This window comes from Neodiprion virginianus, chromosome 2 (genome assembly GCF_021901495.1).
Source record: "Neodiprion virginianus isolate iyNeoVirg1 chromosome 2, iyNeoVirg1.1, whole genome shotgun sequence".
NCBI lineage: Eukaryota > Metazoa > Arthropoda > Insecta > Hymenoptera > Diprionidae > Neodiprion > Neodiprion virginianus.
In genome coordinates, this window is record NC_060878.1 from 9,026,292 (window position 1) to 9,046,415 (window position 20,124).

The window sequence follows — 20,124 nt, forward strand, 5'->3', positions numbered from 1 at the left end:
TTGTGTAATGGAAGTTCGAACATGGTATTCTCATCGTGTTCGAGTTGGTAACGTTATCGTAACGATTTAAGATGAGGAAAAAGCGTTATTTCGCAATTTTGGAACTTTTTTAAATTCAGTATATCGTAATAGAATGAAATTTACTAATTTTTCGCTGTCTTACAATTAGTTTCTTCAAAATCATTGTAAAAATAGGAAAATAGTGATATTTTTCTCAACCTTTCGTTACGATAACATTACTAACTTCCATTTTGTATATTCTCAAGCCTGCTACACTAACTATAGCTTCTCTATTTGAATTGTACGGAACATCCATAATCGATTTAGATTGAAAAATTTTATTCACTGTCTTTTTTATGGTGCAAAATTTACGGAAATTTTGACGGGAATTTTAGCGTGGAATGTATTCCAAAGTTCTTTTTATTCCTGTACCGAATTGCCATGGGTTTTTGTACCATCGGAGAAAGGATTTGTATAATTTATCGAATCAATGAAAAGCTAACGTATCAGTCATGTTATCGAATTAACACTTCTGTTTTTACTGAAACATGGCATGTCAAATACTCTGTTGAAAAACATACCGCAGTAACATCACGATAAAAAAAAAGTAGCGATAAAAATATAAAAAAAATAGAAAATAGAAACGGTTCATTCATAACAATTATAGGTAAGTTGGGAATTTTCAGCAGCGCTGTAAAATCTGGTTTCTAGAATTTCAACTTCGTCGTCAAGACTGACGATTCTTATATCTTGGTCTTCTATGCTTTACTTTTCACGTTTTGAAATCTTGTATAACTGATTGTGAAATACATTTTCGTTTTTGAACATTCGATATCGTCATTCTTCTGCATTTTTACTCCCTCGCGGTTTGTTGTTTGTATATTTGTCATGCATCAAAATAATGGAAAAATATGTACACCCCCGTCAAAGTTTGCTTTCGTAATTTTGAGAGAAATAATAAGGATTTTATAGTTCTGATAGGACAACTGGGATTTCCCTGGAATTTTGTATATGCCATTATTATAGGTGCAGCAATACTAAATAGAGGAAAATTATTATTTGTCGAAGAAGTTTGATTTTCCAGCCAGGAGAATGCTGCTTCTGAATTCAAGATAATTTATGATTTTATTCGTTTAGCTGATAAAAAAACCGGAACAAATATTTTGCATATTCTTGTCATTAACCTGAATTGCAATTGTATATATTATATTTCAAAATTTAAAAAAATCAATGGTTTTAATTATTCAGCTGATAAAAATCATAAATTTTTTTTCTCTTAAAATTTGAAATAGCATCTCCTGGCCGCAAAAGCAAACTTCTTCATCGGATTGAAGTTAGTAACGATACTGTAACGAAATATTGAAACTATAATCATTGTTTCAAACGTTTAGAACGACTTTAAAGGAGTTTAATTTCCAAAATTTGAATAGATTACTCAATTCGAGACGATCCTACACTTTCAAAACAATGATTTTTCCTAAAATCGAATCGTTAATTCAACGTTACGAACTTCACTCTCTTAATTTTTCGACAAATAATATTAATTTTCCTTCCTTCCTCCTGTCTAGTATCGCTAAACCTACGATAATCACGTAAACAATTACCGGTCCCAAAATCAGAGTAGACTAGCGTTATTCTTAATCCTGCACGCGGCGTTCCCGCCTTCAGGGGAAAACGGAGTTAGTGTATAAGCCACATGTGCGAAATGTAACAATGTTATAAATGTATCATCGTCTTCTGCACGCGCTGCAGGCGGTCCGGGGCCGCAGTACCGAGATTTCTTGCCTGTTTGTTGACGGTTGCGCGACTCCGAGCCGTACGGAGGACTTCCGGCACTCCAATTTCATCCTGCAAGCTCCCTTCGGGCCCCCGTTCCGTGCTGCTCAGCGACTGCTTGCGGGTCGAAAGCCAAGAGCCAAGCGCTGCGCGGTCAGCGTGGTGCGTATCAGAGGAGAATCCCAGCTCTCGACGTGCGAGTGGTCGAACCTTCTTGAGACGTATGTTATACACACATGTGCGCGCATATTTTCTTCCTTTTTTTTTTACATTTTTTATCCCTCTTTTTTCTCCTTTGTCTTCGTTCCACTATCTTGGACAAGTCCGCCGGCTGGCTCTTGAACCGGCAAAAAACGAGGAATCGCTTTTGAGTCAAGGGCCTGGCTATTAGTCCGCGGTGAACTGACAATCAGCTAAGCCTTTCCAATATCTTTGGTTCAATGCTTGGATCGACTCGTTTCGACGAATTCGATCATTCTTTTTATATCCAAATTTCAACCGCCAGGAGCGCACGGTAGAATAGAAGAACCTGAGCCAAGTGTCGTGATCTGAATGAAAAAATAGTTAGGCCAAGGTCCGGCGGACAAGTTAGACACATTTGTGTACGAGACATCCTCTCTAAATAGCCACGTAATGAAGAAATGCAAGAGCCATTTACTAATTAATAAATATTATTCGTTGTGATATGAATTCCTCGGACATTTTGTTTGGGTCAGACGGGCGAGTTAACCTCTTAAACATACCGCACGAGAATATATCCACTAAAAAGTGGATCTCACCAAATGGTCGATCCAAAATGGCGGACGACAGAAGTGTGAAATCGGAACTCTCGGCAGCGAAATTGCGTCAGACAGCTAAACTCTAAGCTCGGACGAATTCGGCGAATTCTGTCTAAAAATTCGCAAGTGACGCTAAAACGTAACGTGAGAAGGAAAAAGAAGCGGGCAGCTACGTGCTACGCATTGATATAAATGCAGACGTACCAACGTGTCGGGGTCCGGTAGCCGTTGAGCGTAAACACGTCTTTATACCCGTGCGCCAAATGCTAAAACGTTGCGCACACTGCGCACAGTCATTGGACATGCGACACATTGAACGATGCAACAATGAAGATAGGCGTAGGTACCTACGCGTTGCTCTCGGATTTCAATCCATACCGGATATGACTTTGTACTAACTGCTGATAAAAACCTGCAGTCGCTCCACCTTGTTCTTCTCTCTTATTCTTCGCTGATGAATACTACTCCCGTATAAATTATACTCGGAAATAGTCGTATCAAATGTTTCAGAGCTGCTGCACTTTGCGTTCTACCGTCATTCAAGCCGTTGTAATTATCCTCATTGTACAAGGATTGTTCACCTTCTTATTCTCTGCTCGCGTGCGTTGAAAGCTTAATTTTTACAGGAAAGTCAACGCAAAGAGAATGAAAATTATTTTATATAACTTGTCGTTATTTTGCCGGTAAATGCGAAATCGTAGTTTTATGTGCATTATATACTTGTAATATAGGTGTGTTTGTTACGTCGATGAGAATTTACTTTACGGGAAAAGTAAAATAAACTTTTTTTTAACCTTATCAAAGTCGTCAAACTTAAACTGTACACGTATAAAATAGAAGAAACCCGGTAAATTTTACACATCGTGTTAGAATATGAGGTTGAAGTTCGTAAGGTTAATGTAACGATGCTATTTCAGGAAAAATCGTTGATTTATTGTTTGAAATTATATGAAATTGACGTGCTCATATTTTGTAACGCAAACTTTCTCCGTCATTTTATAGTTTCCAAAATAGTTCATTTTTCAGTTCAATGCTTCTGTCACGCGCGATAACGTTATTAACTTCAACTTCGTGATGAAATGGATCTCATAAGTTATTTCCTGAATGATAATGAATAATTATGACCAGAAGTAGTTGAAAACGCGCAGCAATGAGCAGAGAATAAAAAACTCGAAGCCGCGGTGGCACTTACGCGATTAGTTGGTCAAACAAAAACCTTAAAATATCTCCTAAAATTGATGATCCAGCTTACCGTAAGCGGCTCTCCGTATACTTCGAAACTCGTTTTCTATTCAGAAGTTTTTACGGGAAATCGGTGAGTGGCGTCGCTTCCTCTGAGGTCCCAAAAGAGAAAGAGAAAGAGAGAGAGAGAGAGAGAGAGAGTAGAGAGAGAAAGATAGAGAAAGAGTCAGGGAGCCGAAGCTCGGCGAAAAGCACAACGAATCTAGGGGGTCCATCAATCTAGCCTCGAGTAAATATTGACTCGGTCGGTACGGTAACCGGGTGGCTCACCCTGGTGTATTATTGGTGGTGATGGTGGTGGGGTGATGAGGCCCACCGCATCGGGGCCTCACTCACACTCTGCGCGCGCTTCGTGCGTGTGCATAATTCCCGAAGAAGGATCGATCGGGCCCCACTTGGTTCCGGGCCCGGGACACGCGTGACAAATGCCTCGAGGGCAAACACCGCTTATTCTTCCGTCTGTGTGCACAGATGACCCTGCGCGAACGGGGCCCAGGGCCCATTTCGCGGGATTATTAATCGATGTTGATGTTAGCGTAACGCTGGTTATAATGCCCCGTGTGTGACACCCGTTTCGGTACAGAATTTAGTTTGTCTACATGTGTATACTCGGGATGTTGGAGAAGAGAAAAAAAAGAAACGTTCCTTCTCAGCCTTCGGGGTGGAATTATTCAACGCTTTACCGGTTCTTCGTTTATTCGACAACGGAAATGCTCGGATTTTCGAAATGTCATGCATGCTGTACGCGGTATATAAATGCAACTGGAAGACATGATTGATCGACTATCGTGGGATTTTTATACCTCGATCTCATTCTCGAACCAATATTTTTTGCCCCTCTGCGTTTTCGGTTCTTCGCTAAAATCTGATCGCTGTCTGTTTTAACCTAGAACAAAACATCGTGAGAAATAAAATCTTTGTCGAACTCTGTACATTACTTTTCGGTAGGTGTTAATGAAGGAATATTATAACACATTATGCAAATGATATTTATTACACCTGCGTGCCGGTATTGGAAAATATTATGCAACAATATTCAGAGACGGAAATGGGTGACAAAAAATGCAAGTCAAATAAACGTAAAGCTGTGGAAATAAGTTTCTCTGCAGTGGCCGGCTTCGTGAACTTCCCAGCAGCTGTTTTTCTAGAGACACAAGTTTTCAACGATCTGGCTTTTAACAGCTTGCTCTAAATCCTTAAATCGGCGTTGAAGGTTCTTAGATCCATGTGATAGTTTGGGTCAGGTTAGATCAGGTTAGGTCAAACTGCGGTGGGCATCGGCAATGGTGGGTATAAATTTCGGTTGTCTGTTTTAGTCGAGGTTTTAGCTGATTCATCTACCGGGTGATTCGTACTAAACGGAAAGGTTTTTACGGCTCCATAAGATCTAATATTAATTAAATATCGTTCGCAAAGACTGAATTGAACTAAATTAACAAACGATTGAACAAAATAACCTGCGCTAAGAGTGATCATAATTTTTTTTTAATACTTAATTAAACCACCTTCTAAAAACAACTTTGACGTTTCAACTCTCCGTTTATCGTGTATATTCGACAAAAAGAAAAAAAAAGCTTCGATTAATTATCCAAAGATAACTCTAACTTACTCAGATTCCCAGTATGGAATTCTCAGACACGAAAAATGTTTCCGTTGTAGCTAAATCACCCTGTATATCAGCCGTTGAAAGAAGCACTCCTCAGAGTGACCAGGACGAGGCGAGGCTCATTTGCTAAAGATCACCGGTTGATATCGGTCCTCGGAAATAACTGAAATAGGTATGGGCATAGGTAACACGCTAAAGGTGAGCGCATCACGCAGTTTCTACATACATACATATATATACACACAGACACACATATGTCGTTGTAATATGTCGAGTCCGCTGCTCGTTTCACATTATTCCAATATAAGTAGCTGCAGGCGATGACAGCAGCTGCACCAGTGACATTTCCAAGTTCATTATACGTACACGGTACCTCTACATCTACAGAAAATGAAGAAGAAGAAGAAGAAGAAGAAATTCGTTGCGTTGCGAGCAAAGTCACGTAAATGTACGCGGTCTGATCAGATTATACACAGCCGAGGCAAGGAGCAATTAGTAGCAGCCTGTGCAAGAATGAGATGATTGAAAACAAAAAAATAAATAAATAAATAAATAAATAAATGATTTAAAAGAAGAAGAAGAAAAGATGTAGCTGATGTAAAAAATGGCGGCTAATATTAGCGTCGATTATACGTCGCCGCGCTACGACTCGCGCCGTATACACGCTCATTACAATAATTATTGCTTTTCTTACTTAGCTGGTGGCTAATGCGATCGCATAGGTGTAACTCGGCGCGCTGCGTGACGTAGCCGCGTTGGGCCTTATCTCCGGCAGCGCTACCTCGCGGCCCGCCGCTAAAGCTCCCGTCTCTCGCCTTCACGCTGCAGCGTGCACGCGTGCACGTACAAGGCCCGGGTTAACGCACGACGATTGTGTGTAGTAATCGCCACACAGTTACAGATATCCCACAGAGAGTGGGGATAGAATGATATTCCGCGCGTTATACGTGCGAGACGGACGAGCTTATAATCCGACCGACTAACTCGAGTCACCGCGTAGCTGCTGCAGAGAATCACGGGAGATCTCTTATGCGTCTCTCTACTATTCTTGTACGTGTACGTGTATGGACGCCTGATTATATATGTATACCTGTGACATTATACGGTATGCGCATACATTACAAAACTCGCGATAAAGCGAAACCCGTTAAGCCTATTAATTTTATTTTAGTTTTTATGGATACAACATGTGTAGGTACGTATAAAGCGACGCCTGATACCTATTCGCTGTTTTCGCAATGCTGACTGGAGTATTAGCGATGATTATGAACTCGATCGTCATTTTTTAACCGCGATTACATTTCTGTCACTGAAAGCAGCGATCAATTTAATGAATTCTATTTCTTAACCGAAACCAATTTACATCGTCGAGGTGATGATCGCTGTCGGACAATAAAAAGCTTCTTCGAAATGGACCGAGGAAAAAGAAATACGAAAACGGAGCGACGATGGACGGAACAAGAAAAAAACGCCTCGGATCATGCTGCGGTAATCGAACGTATCCATCTCTTGTAGAGTCGCGGGGAGAATTGATGTGTAATCTATGTACAGTATTTACGGACGATTTTTATACGTCCGTATCGATACGAAAATATTGAGGTCTGTATAATGACAAGTTGAGATGTAGATAAATGCTTTTAGGCACGCCGCACGATTTTAGACGCTAATTGTCCCGGCGTTGATTCAACGCAGACCCCTGGTTTTTTTTTTTACTCGAAGACATTCTGAGGATGTTGAATTTCGAAGAGCCGATACGATCATCTTCGGTTACAAGTGCTGTGCCCGATGACTGTTCATCTAGATTCTATAACTTATCGTTAGTCTCGTGAATTATTAGCGTCGTTTTTTCACTCCAAGCGACTACAGTCTTCACCCAGCAATGCTAATCATTTCCATTCAATTCAATCAACTTCCTGCGTACAAGTAATTCACAAGCTAATGCGACGTTGTGTCCGTCGATTGTCAACAGCCGTCTCAACACGATTGGAAATCACTAAATAGCTACTCGATTTCCTGCGAGTCAATGGCCACACCAAAGTTCAATCTTTTTATCACCACCATGAGCATGTCAATAAAGTTCTGGTTATGAGACTGGAACCTGTGCCGGCTGTAATTAAAGAGCTACGCAATCTGAATTACTGAACTCATTAAACGGTGTAAATGAGTAACTGGGAATTGAGAAAAAAAAAAAACAGTATCAGCAATAAATCAAAAAAACACTTTGAAACTGTGTTATCACCGCCATTGCAGGGTTGTTAGAAGGTGGATGTCTCATGGAATCGAGGACATGATGTGCTTGCTTCTTTGTCAGGGGTCTCTGAATTTCGAAGCTAACACGAGGGGCTCGGTTCGTCCGACAGTTGGTCCTCGAATTTTGCAGTAAGCAAGAACCAACAGCTAGTGACACGCATTAACGCGGCGGAACTATAACGCGAACACACTATGAACGAGGGACGAGAATCTGGTCCTGTGTGTGCACAAGCAGCGGACAATACGTTCGGGGGAAACACAAACGAGCAAATGTGGATGGATGGATGGATGGATGGATAGATGGATGTGGATGGATGGATTGTCTTCCCGGTGTCCCATGGAAGAGGGCGTTCCGCGGGGTTGATCGGGGTTTGTTTAGGCCGTAGGCGAAAGGCACTCAAGCTGCTAATCTATTTATCCCTAGTGTTTGATATGGAATTAATGAGACCAGGTATTATATTTGCCTGGGTTTAAGGTTATGTGTTGGGTTAGGTTTACCGACGCTCGTTCACCCCATTGGGGAGGGAGGGGGTCCGACTTTGGTTCTTCCTGACAGTTGCCAGGGCCTGTCACCTCGACGCTCCGGAACCACTGTGGGCCTGCAGCGTGCAGCTTTTACAAAAGCAGCTGCATTTCGTTCGCGCGTCCTGCACACCGCAGCCTTCTTTCTTGGACGCAACGCTCGAACTTCACTCCCATGAAGCCCCATTATCCGTCCGATCACTCTTCACGTTTTACTGCATAGATCTACAAGCCGAGACGAAAAGATGCTCCCGCGGGATTTTGGGACCAACGCGTAACTCGTAAGGCAAACGGCATTCGTTCTTTCGTTAAAGTTCTTTTTCGAACTGTAGAATTGTAGAGTAATAGCCTAAACTGGAGGCGATCCATCCGTTTGACAAATCTTGCAGAAACTTCTAAAAATTCATTCGTATTCATGATTGAAACTTGCGATTAGTTCCGTTTCTTATCTCGATAATTTTTGTCTATCGAATTTCTACGACTCTCAGACATTTCTTCCATTCCCCATTATCTGGTTTCAGTTTTCCTGACTCACAAATTTATACGTTTCGTAATACCGTGATGAATTTTCGGAGTTTGGATTAGTTTACAAAAAGAATGAGCAATCGTTTTGAAAACCTTTGATGAACAACGAAAAAACACGTTCGGTGACTTAACGACGAGTTCCGATATGAGTTCACTAATATTAGACTTGGTTTAAAAGAGTGTCAAGACTTTTCTTGGAATCGAACGTTATTTCTTATCCTCCTTGTTACGCACCAAAGGAAATAATAACTTCAACACATACGTATTCTAAAGAAACACGTTCTCAGTACGTGCAGAAAAAATAAGCGGCGAAAGCTTTCAGATATTTTCAACTAAAGAACTCATCGTCAAATTTTCACGTGTAAACTTTTATCGTTGGATTCTGTCCACAGCGCTTTTTGAATGCAAAACGCAAATTTGGTATCGAGAAAATTCAACAAACCGAGTGTAGATAAATAATATGTTGTCGATTACGACCGAGTGCCAGGCTTCTTCCTGTCTTCGAATCGTGACTGACCGAGCATCGGATTAAATTAGTATCTCAGCGGTATAACAAGCCGGCACATCTCAAGGCGCGTCAGTTGCACGAATATACACACGTATTTATAATATTATATCAGCTCTCGACACGGCATTACGCCACTTTCGACAAGATGCTAAATTATAGCCAATTATATCCCCGTCTTAAATGGATCCTTAACCGTTAATTATTACCCTCTCTAATTCGATCTCAGGCCCGGATGTAACAGTTTGATTTTAATTTCACTATTCCCAAGCAATGCCGTGGCGGATTATTATCTGCCATGAATTCGGATTCGCAGTCAGCGATCAATGAACGGTTCTTCACCGGTCTCGGTGATCATCCGGTCGACATAGATTATCCGAGTCACTTCCTCGATCCTTTCCGTTAATGTTTCCTGGCAGCTCGAGATACTTTCGTAATAAATTTTCGGCCGAAAGTTGTTTTTGCTGAATCAAAGAGGTAAAAACTTCACCGGTTTTATACCGTAGAGAAACTGCAATGAAGAAGGATTATCACGTACGCACAAATTTATTTCTCAATGTCTTTTGATCTCGCATTTATAACGTTTGCTAGCTCTTACAGGTTATGTACTCACTAAATAAAATTTTTACGAAGCCTTGCGGAAAGCTCGATTGAACTTCTTTCCTCAATTTCAGAGTAATTTTGTCACGAAGCCCGGAATTCTGAAAAACTTGAAACAGTCGTCGGGTTGAAATTATTAACATTTATAACATAACGAAATATTGAAGTATACAATTACTTCAAAGAATGCTTGTGTTTGCAAATTATAAATATATTCCTCGCTTCGCTTATATTATACAAATTACTGAAACAATTCAAACAATGCCGAACAAAGTCACGGAATAACTACACTATGAAATTTAAAAATTCAACTTGATATTTGCTTTTACCACATCTTATTCGTGAATTTCAATTTCAAATTAGTCGTCTGAGAATTTTAAATTTCGAGACGCGTATTTGTTGGGTCCATGCTGTAATAAGTGTAAATTTTGTTTAAAAATAAAACTAAATTTCATCCGAAGCGTTATTTCATCAGCGGAATGTTAAATCGATAACTTTTGATTGTCTATATGTATATTTCGTGACGTCACAAGCGGGGAAATTTCTTCGTTAAAGTGTGCAAAAACGGGAATACGAATCTGACTGAAATTTTTTAAATCGCAGCTTGAATAAGAGTGTCCGATCCTAATTCACATCAGTCATTGCTGACGGAGATCGCCGATAACGTTTATTACGAATAATGATGAATAAATAAAATCACCTCACATCAAACATGGACGATTGGTGTATTCATCGCTTCTAAAATTTCAAAATTTATTTCATTTCCGACAGGGAATCAGAGACGTACAAAAGCACACGCGTAATCCAGGAAAACCTTATTCCATCAGTTAGCTTTCCGTAAACATGCCAGTTCACGATGTCCGATTTCCTCTTACGTCAATTGTTTGGCACAACGTGACACCGAGTGATTTTATTGTCCTATTTCGTTAGATCCGACCAACAAAATCACTTGGCGTGCACGATAAGTCTGTCATTGAGTTAAACGTTGAAAGTCCAGGAGCACCGTGGTGCTTATGACGTCACAAAATATATTGTGACCGTCACTTTGCACCGTCATTTGGCTGACAGCTGACCGTTAACCGTATTTTTAGCAGAACACGTATATATTACTGATTTCTGTTTAATCAATTTCAAAAAAATCCCAAGAATTAACAGTATTTCCTCCATTAAAATGATAAACTTAGGTTGTGTGGTGATGAAATGGACATTTTCCAATGTTTTTTTAATCGAGATTTGTCGATTCCGCGTTGACGGCAGTTTGTGTTTTTCCGTTTCAGTGCCCTGTGACAGCCACACCCTCGCTATCCTCGACTTCCCCGTCGCCGGCATCCGCGCCGGTCCTGAGCGGGGGCAGCGTATCTTCGTTGGGGAGTGCGGTAGGTAATTCCTCGTTGCAAACCAGGATGGCGGTGACGAGTGCGGTGGTCCGTCCACCCGGGAGTCCGACCGCCTCCGTCAGTCCGTCTCACGCGCCACCTTCCGCCGGCGGAAGATGCTGCGATACCGGAAGGCCGATATTCACCGACCCCTTGACCGGGCAGACCGTTTGTTCCTGCCAGTACGACCTCCTCGGCGGTTACCAGCGACTCGGCGCCCTTCCGACCGCCGCCCTTTCCATGTACAGCGCCCCCTATGCCGCAGCCGCCGCCGCAGCCGCCTCCGAAGGTATGGCGGCGTACTTCCCCGGACTCGGTGCTGACCAGGCGCCGTTCTACACCCCCACGGTGAGTAAAAGTCTGCTACTTTGTTCCCCGATTCGTGAAAGATCACCGGTCAACTCGAATTTTGAGTCTCGGTTCCAGATTTCAAATTTTCAATATTTTTATTTATTTTTTATTTCACGTACAGTTTCATCGGACAGAGTTTGCTTTTGCAGAAACGAGAACAATATTACGGATGTTAAGAACGGTTTCTTACCTATTTGCTCAAACATGGTGAATCAATTAAACAAACTTCAATTTCGCATTTAGATCATTTTTATTCAAAAATAATAATTAATCACAGGTCAAGAGAAATAACTTTCGTTTTTTTTTTTTTTGAACTTGTGACCTTTGTGCAAACAGTACGTTGCGGTAGAAATGGCAGCAATTATGCGGTAATACCTGCAAATACATTGCTCGAAGTTTGATTACTGATTTCTACATTCTAGTTAAATTCCTTTTATAGATTTGACTCAAAAATTATCTTCGGATAGTAGTTATCACAGTTGATGCGAAACTATAGTCATTTTTTTTTCCTGTGTACAAGTTTAAGGGAAAGTCATTATAAATTTGTTTTTTCCTTTGTCTGTCATACGCGAAATGTTCATTGTAATAGAAAAAACATGACACCGCAAGCATAGTTCAAATTAACGGTATCGTCAAATTCATCAATAATCAATTTTTCACGAAGCATAGGGAAAAAATTGTCAATGCGAGGAAGGGTTTCAACTATTCATGAAACTCGTTTTATCTCATCGGTCATCAGAAAAAATACGTATATAAAATTGAACAAAGTACTGTTTTTCGGCAAAACAGTTTCGATTCAATCGTTGGCTCGATTTCAATTTTTCGGGAATTGGTTCGGCTGCAGTTTACTGTGCCGGAAAATTGACTTTTCAGAAGCGTTCATGCGAGCAAAGGAAGTTGTGTACAAAAGTACCTGGTGGTAGGAATATTTTGATATCGTCAATTGAACAATTTGATACAGCGCGAGTAATACAAGATCGATTTAATTTACACGGTGCTTTTTTTTTTCTTCTTCCTTTGATTACTCCTCAACTAAATTGAATTTCCAAAAGCTAGAGTCACATTGATCTCTTTCACCAACTACATGTAAAAATTCTATCGTAATTGATTTTCTTTGCATTATTCTTATTTGCTCGTCATTTTTTTTTTTTTTTTTTCGATTAGGATTAATTTTTGCTCAACAACAAGGATTCGGGAATTGAATGTATCAGGGCACCCAATGTTTTGCCATGTGTCAAGACGCGTTGTGTGGTCCGATAACCTCGGCTGTATAATGCAGAACCACAGGAACGGGGCCCATCTTTCACAGTTCTAATCGCAATTCGCGTACTCGTTCGTCGCTGATCTTCACGGTGGCCGTTATCTTGTTACCAGCATCACATAATACGTATAAACTGTCGGTGAATAAAGATTGTCGAGGAGAATTACTGTAACCGATGACACTCGTTAATCGGCGCTTATTTTTATAGTAAATATACTATTATTACACTATATCGCCTTGTTTTATGTGCAAAAGTTATATCGGCTGCAAGTGATTCACAATTTATATATATATATATATATATATATATATATCCATCGCTTGTAACATTTGGACCTTGGCTTGATACGGCCATTAAAGCAATTAACAACGAAACGTTTGTTATTAGATTATTGAAAGGCGTAAGCTGGAGATGGGAAATGAATGGTAAAAATAATACACATCGTCGCGTTAACATCTGACAGAGATAAAGTATATCGTAGCTTCGGTGTTTTCTTTAAATAATCTTATATTATATTGCATAAAATACCCTCGTCACTCGCTCAAATCAATCTACACTTGTTATAAGTCTATCAATTCTCTCAGCACACGTAATAACGTCTACCGATGAGCTCATCTCAAATAATTTTAAAACACCTCTCTTAATGAAATCCCAGTCGAATTAGTACGTAAAAAATTACACTAATTGTAAAATATAATACTCTGTTTGCGAAACTCTGCGATAATTCGAAATAGATATCGAATATACGAGTGAAAAAAAAATCTCAGTCTTAAAAATTCGTTCACCTTTTATCGTTTGGGGTAAAGATTGAATACGACAGTTTTATATCGAACTAAATTCAATCTCATTTCAAGCCTAACTTGAAACTGCATTGATCTTGAAATTGAATCTAAATTTGATCTAACTCGAACAATGAATTCCGCCTCGCCACAAAAATATATCGTCGAAAAAATAAGTAAATGTTTGAATAAATCGAGATTTTTTGGAATTAGTTTTTGGGCAAATACATAGCTGGGACAGAGTCTAGTCGAGATATTACACTGGTACATAGGTATTATAAATCGAAGAAGGCGCAAGGCGATAGGATTGATAACATTGAACGGGCGCGTGCTGATAGAAACATGACATAAATACTTTCTCGGAGATAATTTTTCCCGCATTATGTGTAGAACGCCCCGTATAATCGTGCGGTGTAACTAAGATATTCCGCCGGGCGCGACGAAGGCGACGGCTGCCTATAAATCCAGGCGCGATGGGTTCAAGGGTTAAACAAGCAAACATGCACCGCACACGGCGCTCGTACAACGGTAATTACCATTTCTGTATACGCACCAACACGCGTAAGACAAACCTCAGGGGTTTCCGCAGACGCGGAAACGAGACCCCCGTTTGGGTGCGGTAAAAAATCAGAACAACCTAAAATCGGAATGGTCAGAATTCCGAAGATGAATATATCGAAAACTCACAATCGCGAATGAACAAAGTGATGAATCTTCATTAAGCCAGAAATAATGGGAATAGAATGTAAAAGCATCGAAATTTCAAGTTATAGAATTTAGAATACGCAACTGGTGAAAATTCCGAAAGGCCGTTAGCGGAATGAGGCAGATACGATTGCTCGCAAACACAAATGAGTAATCTTCGGATGGATCATAAAGGAGAATTTTCATCTATTCGAATTCATAAATGCGAAGGATCAAGAATCGGGACGGTTAGAACTCCGAGTAGTAATCTCACAGAAGGCTCGGAATATAGAATTGCGGTATATCAGAATCGTCGGAACGAAGAATCGTAATATATGAGACGAGTCGGGCACATCGTTGGCCACACTCTAAAGGCATAACCCAACAGCTTTAACAACTCAAAGTTGTCCATTCGCGTTGCGTTCTTTCTTCTTTATTAGGTATTGAGTAAAGAATTTGTTCGATTCTGTATATAAAACATTTTACAAGTCAAAATAGATTAGTTGGATAAACTCGGAATGTGAAATTCTGGTGTTAAGCCGTCTATACGGTTACTTTCGGAATACCGATCCTTCTGAATTGTACGATTCTGAATAATGATCCTTCTACATTTTGGATATCTGTTTGCCGCCGTTTCTAAACGATGAAGTTCTAACTTTTATTTTTATAATATTTGGACATTTGAGGATATGAAACTTTATACAAATTAATTAGCTAGAATATTGACTCTATACGTTATTAAATTCTGCATTTCTGAATTCTTGGATTAACGTTTTCTGAAGTATGTGGGTTCGGATAATAATAAAAGCTCTACCAAATACATTTTAGGTAAACTGCAGCTTTTTATCGGGCACCGTTAGGGACTTAAAATTTCTGACAGCATCTATTCTCTCATATTTGTTATTCGAGTTTATTAAATTCGGAATTCTGGCCATTCTGATTTTCGGTTTTTCTGATTTCTTACCCGCCCCCATTTTACTTCTCAGCGTTTCCATGGCCGTTTGATTTTTCAGCGAAATATCCTCACGAATTTTTCCAGCGTTTCTATGCTTCCTGCTTTCAGGCCGCTGGTCTTGAGTTGAAAGAAAACCTCGGAGCTGGAGCGGCTGCAGCATGGACCTATCCTTCGGTCTATCATCCCTACGACGCGGCCTTCGGTTACCCGTTCAACGGGTGAGTTTTTCACTTTTCTCATAATCTTCTCCTCGCCTTTTATCCTCCCCGGTATTTCTAACCTCGCCCAAACGAAGCAGCTGTAATGATCACGATCTTTGTCCGACTCGTATTAAACCCATACCTTGCTTTACGGCGTATAGATAAGTTCCGGAAAAGTTGGTCGTAAAGCGAAAAGCCGTATCACGAATCAATTGTTTTTACCCAACCTCGTACAAATTCAATTTGATCTGTTCCAATTTTTTATAAAGTAATATATTTTTTCGATTACCAGGCACATGATTCTTTTCATCTCGTATAAAGATACGTACACAAACAAAAAAAAATTTCTACCTCCACTCTCTTGAGTAGTCGAAACAATTTTTCAACCTCTATCTTTGTTCTAACGCAACGAATAATTTCGTATGTTTTCCGTACCGCAGAGTATTTCGCAATTGTCTATATATGTCATTGAGAAATGGGATAAGTTTCTAAGAACAATTTCGAACTTCTATACTGAAAGACGTGAGAAACGAACGTGAATTTATTAACACAAGAGTTGAAAAGGAATATATAGGCAGCCGCTCGTTACTTGCCGTACTTTATTGGCAAGTAAAATTATAGGCCAGACTTTCATTCCTGATATTTCTTGATAAACGAGTGCATATATATGTATTAGAGTTGTCTTTATTTAGGGTGTTGATGAATATTTTCCGGAACCCTAAAAATCCTTGCATAGAGTTTTTCGACCGGACTTGATTATATTTGAAATTTTCGTCGGCCATATTGGATCCACCATCTTGAATTTTCAGATTCTGATATTCAGCGACTCCAAAAACTATAGAATACTATCTTGTTATAAACCTTAACGCGGGCATAATAATAATGTGTGACTCGAAGGGTTAAAATGAGGAAATTCAACCTGTTGGCTGGAGGGGTTGGAGTTGATATAAAAATCCGAAAAGTAAGCTATTGTTTTTGATTTGCGGTACAGCCAGAAGAAAATTCGTCAACACCCTAAACAGGGACCACCCTGGTATATATATTTTGGGACACGAAAGAAGGAAAACAAGCAAACAAGGAGTTGCACTCAACGAGGAGCATTGACGCGTTAATAATTCGTCAGGGAGTGTACGAGCATCGAGTTTCGCAAATCGACAATAGCCTGATCCACTTTGTGTAACGTCCTGCAGACGTCGCGTCACCCCGAGCAAGCAGGCAGGCGGTAACCCTTCCCATTGTATCCCAATGCGACTTTGGTCTGCACCGATGCGGAGTCGAAGCGCGAACCGGAAGGCACCTGAAGGGGTGAAACAGGATTATCGTTTCCTGCAGTGCATGCGTAAATTCGTGCAGCGAGCACTCCTCGGTTTGACGGATCGATTGATCGCCGGTTGGAAGCGGCCGGACTAGGATGGTTAAATAGAGCAGATCGGTACAACGCCGGGAGAATCACCTTCTGGAGTTTGGATTTGGTTTCGGATCGGGACGCGGTAATGCCCCGATGGGGCCGACTCGAGGAGAAAGGAAACCATAAAAACTCGACCCGGAGATCGTCCCGATACTCGGGAAGTCGGATCCTCTCCCTTCTCCTCTGCCGTTCCCCATTATCCTCTCCTTTCTCGCTTCGCCTCAAAGTCCGAGGGTCCGCTCGTTCGTCGTTGCTGACTGCTCGGCTATCTCCATCTCTGAACCAGCCCGTTTCCTCAATATCGCCCTGAAAAATACCTGCCTGTTTCCAGAGTTTGCCTATTAAATTTGTCGCCCCGGACGCCGAGTGACCGCCTCGAGGCAGAAAGCACAATTTTATCGCGGGGAAAAACCAGGTGTTTAAGGGCATCGCGGCTACCATTTTATACTGTCTGTAGAAGGAACTAGCGATCTGGATATACGAGAACGGGCTGAATACATCGTTGAATTACATGTTATGTAAAATGAGGAAAATATTTTTGCTTTGGCAAACGGTCTTTTTAACTTATCATTTTTACTGATTATAGAATAGCTGTGGTTACTGAAAGCGTATTCGGAAGGCTATTGATTACTTATCGGAAAAACGATTGGTAATATTGGAAGAATAATCGTGCGTATGCTTTTACCCGCTGATTTAAATTCGTATTCAAGTTTTTGGACTAATTGCACGCTTCATTAGCTACGCTCAATTTGAATATAAAGAGCTCGTTGCGATTTGCGTGAAACTTTTAGTCGTTTCAAAGATAATTTTAATTTCATCGATTCGATATATTCATCCTTCTTATCTTCATTGCGTCGGATTCTCAAAACAACATCCTGATATCGACCTTTGATTCCATACACTCTATTCGATCGTTTGCATATAGATACGTACTTTAGATATTATCGTTTGCACGAAGAATCGATGAGACATGTTGACCGAATTTCCTTGAAGATGATTTCGGTCGATGCTCGAATTGAACTTTTGGACCTAATTTCTTCTCAATAATCACAAAATTTATTTTGCAAATTGCAAATGGACAGTTTAATACCTGCGATAATATGTAAAACTGATGACCAAATTAAGAATCACTTCGGAAATAACTAGACAGAAATAATTAATGTTTTCATCTTCACTCAATGTGTACGGTAAATTTAAGGTGCTAAGTAATTCATCAAACGTTCAGTCGGTGAACCTAAATATCTCAACCAACTTCCCGTCACCGAGTTATACCTACGCTTGTTCGAACCAAGTTACAGCTCCAGTAACTAATCGACTTGAACGTTAATCAAACGTCAAGTCGTACATCCGCCATTTTGACTAAAAATTTGTCAGCAGGTACATAAGTCTTGTATTCCAAAGCTCAACACAAGTTGGAATATCGTCGCGAATCGAAAGCTGCAGTTTCATTACTCTCCCTGAAAATTCGTCACAAAAATGTCTCCAACGACAAGTTTGAATCGATTTTCCTCGATGATATTTCATTCTTTTGCAGCATGTGATCCCTGCGATTAGCATATTCAAATGTCAAAATGTGACAGTACGTACATGTATGTCATTTTGCATTAAAAAATTCAAGATGTCGGATCCAATACGGCGAACGAAAATTTCAAATTCGATCGAATGTGGACAAAAAACTCTGTCCAGGGGTTTTTGGGCTCGCTGATTACGAATTAAAAATGAGATTTTGAAAATTCAGTAAGGCAAATCCAATTAGTAACCCCGAAAATCCTTGTATAGGGTTTTATTATATTTTTTGTTTTTACCGAATTTGATGAAATTTGAAATATTCGTCCACCATATTGGATGTAGGTACGACGAGTTTTGTAGGTTAAGGTGTGCGCGATCCGTGACACCGCACTTCTCGATTCGCGTGATTACATGCGATTCTTGATTGGCTTCTTAACCCCTGCGACTTCGATCCTGGGTCAGACCGACGTGCTTCATTACGCGATGCTATAACAGAATTGCATTGCAAAAAATGACAGCAGCGTTTTTGATTTCCTTGTAAGATTAATCGTCGTTTAAAATAGCGGCGGTACTTGTTCGTGGATAACGGAAGAAAGGAAGGATTATTCGAGCGATCTTGAATCGGAAAAAGGAAAAGTAGCCGGCGGGCACTCGAGGAGAGACAACGGGCTAAATGAGTTCTCCGAGTTTCCCGGTCGGTTTTCCCTCCGCTTCTCTATAACCCGATTCTATTTACGTATGAGGCGCCGTCACTTCGGGTTTTAAATTATTTCGTTGTTTGTCAACGAGCTGAGGACGGCGTCGAGGCGTCGAGTCGCTATCCGAAGCCTTTCGAGATTCCTAGAAAGCCGCAGCGAGCCTCAGGGATATTAGAATAAGGCCGATGAGACGCCTCGATGAGCCCGTGTCGGAAAATTACACGCGGAATGTTGCAGAACGACTGTATAATACAAGGAGAATTGAGGAAGCGTGGAAACACCTAATTCTTTATTAGGTATATACATGTACGTTTCTAGACTCGGTTATTATCTGAGACTCGACGACGTTATCTCGAATCGTATTGAAATAATTAACTCGCCATAATTCATTCCCTCGTTACTTGTGTCTATGCATAATATGTATACGCATATACATTTGATCGTTAGGATCCCGGCGCCTATTTTACATATGTGATACACACCGATACACCATTTTTTACCCTCTCTCTCTCTCTCTCTTTTACTCTCCTTTTTACTTTTTTGTTTTTGTTTTTTGTTTTTTTTTTTATCCCTTTCGGTTATCGCCAACAGCTCGCCCCATAAAGCATGTATATGTACGCGCGACACGCAGACGAACGTGAAACCTTCACATTCACGTATTGTACACGCTGCTTTTTGCTCATGCTATATGTATACTTACCAAGCCGTACAACTCGCGTGAGAGACTAAAAAAATATATAACGCTATATGTATTGTATACGTACGCACGGATACTTATACATACGTACACGACACGAAAGAAAATGAATTCACGCGTATTACGTACAAGATAAGCGGTATAACCGGGAACGTCAACATTTCAATAAATTAGTAGATAATCGACCCTTGACTGACCTCAGAATATACTTTTACCGTGCGTATATGTATATATGTGTGTGTATATTATATATTTTTTTACGGTGGCTTCTGTTCAAACTCTATTTTCACTATTTATTCATCCCTGATGCAGGCCCATGCGTATAGCGGAACTGATTACGACGGTTGAGAGACTCCACGTGGAATCCGCTCCGTTCTTTTATTTTTCCAACTTTGTGACA

General features: G+C 40.3%; 1 protein-coding gene across 1 annotated transcript in view; it reads left to right on the plus strand.

The window, feature by feature from the left end:
• Positions 1–20,124, plus strand: part of LOC124297459 (iroquois-class homeodomain protein IRX-6) — a 45,924-nt gene that overhangs the window by 8,175 nt on the left and 17,625 nt on the right. Inside the window, exons 2-3 of the mRNA XM_046748529.1 lie at positions 11,083–11,529; positions 15,321–15,430. Of these exons, the coding sequence (XP_046604485.1) occupies positions 11,083–11,529; positions 15,321–15,430 (557 nt within the window). The remainder of the gene's footprint in view (positions 1–11,082; positions 11,530–15,320; positions 15,431–20,124) is intronic.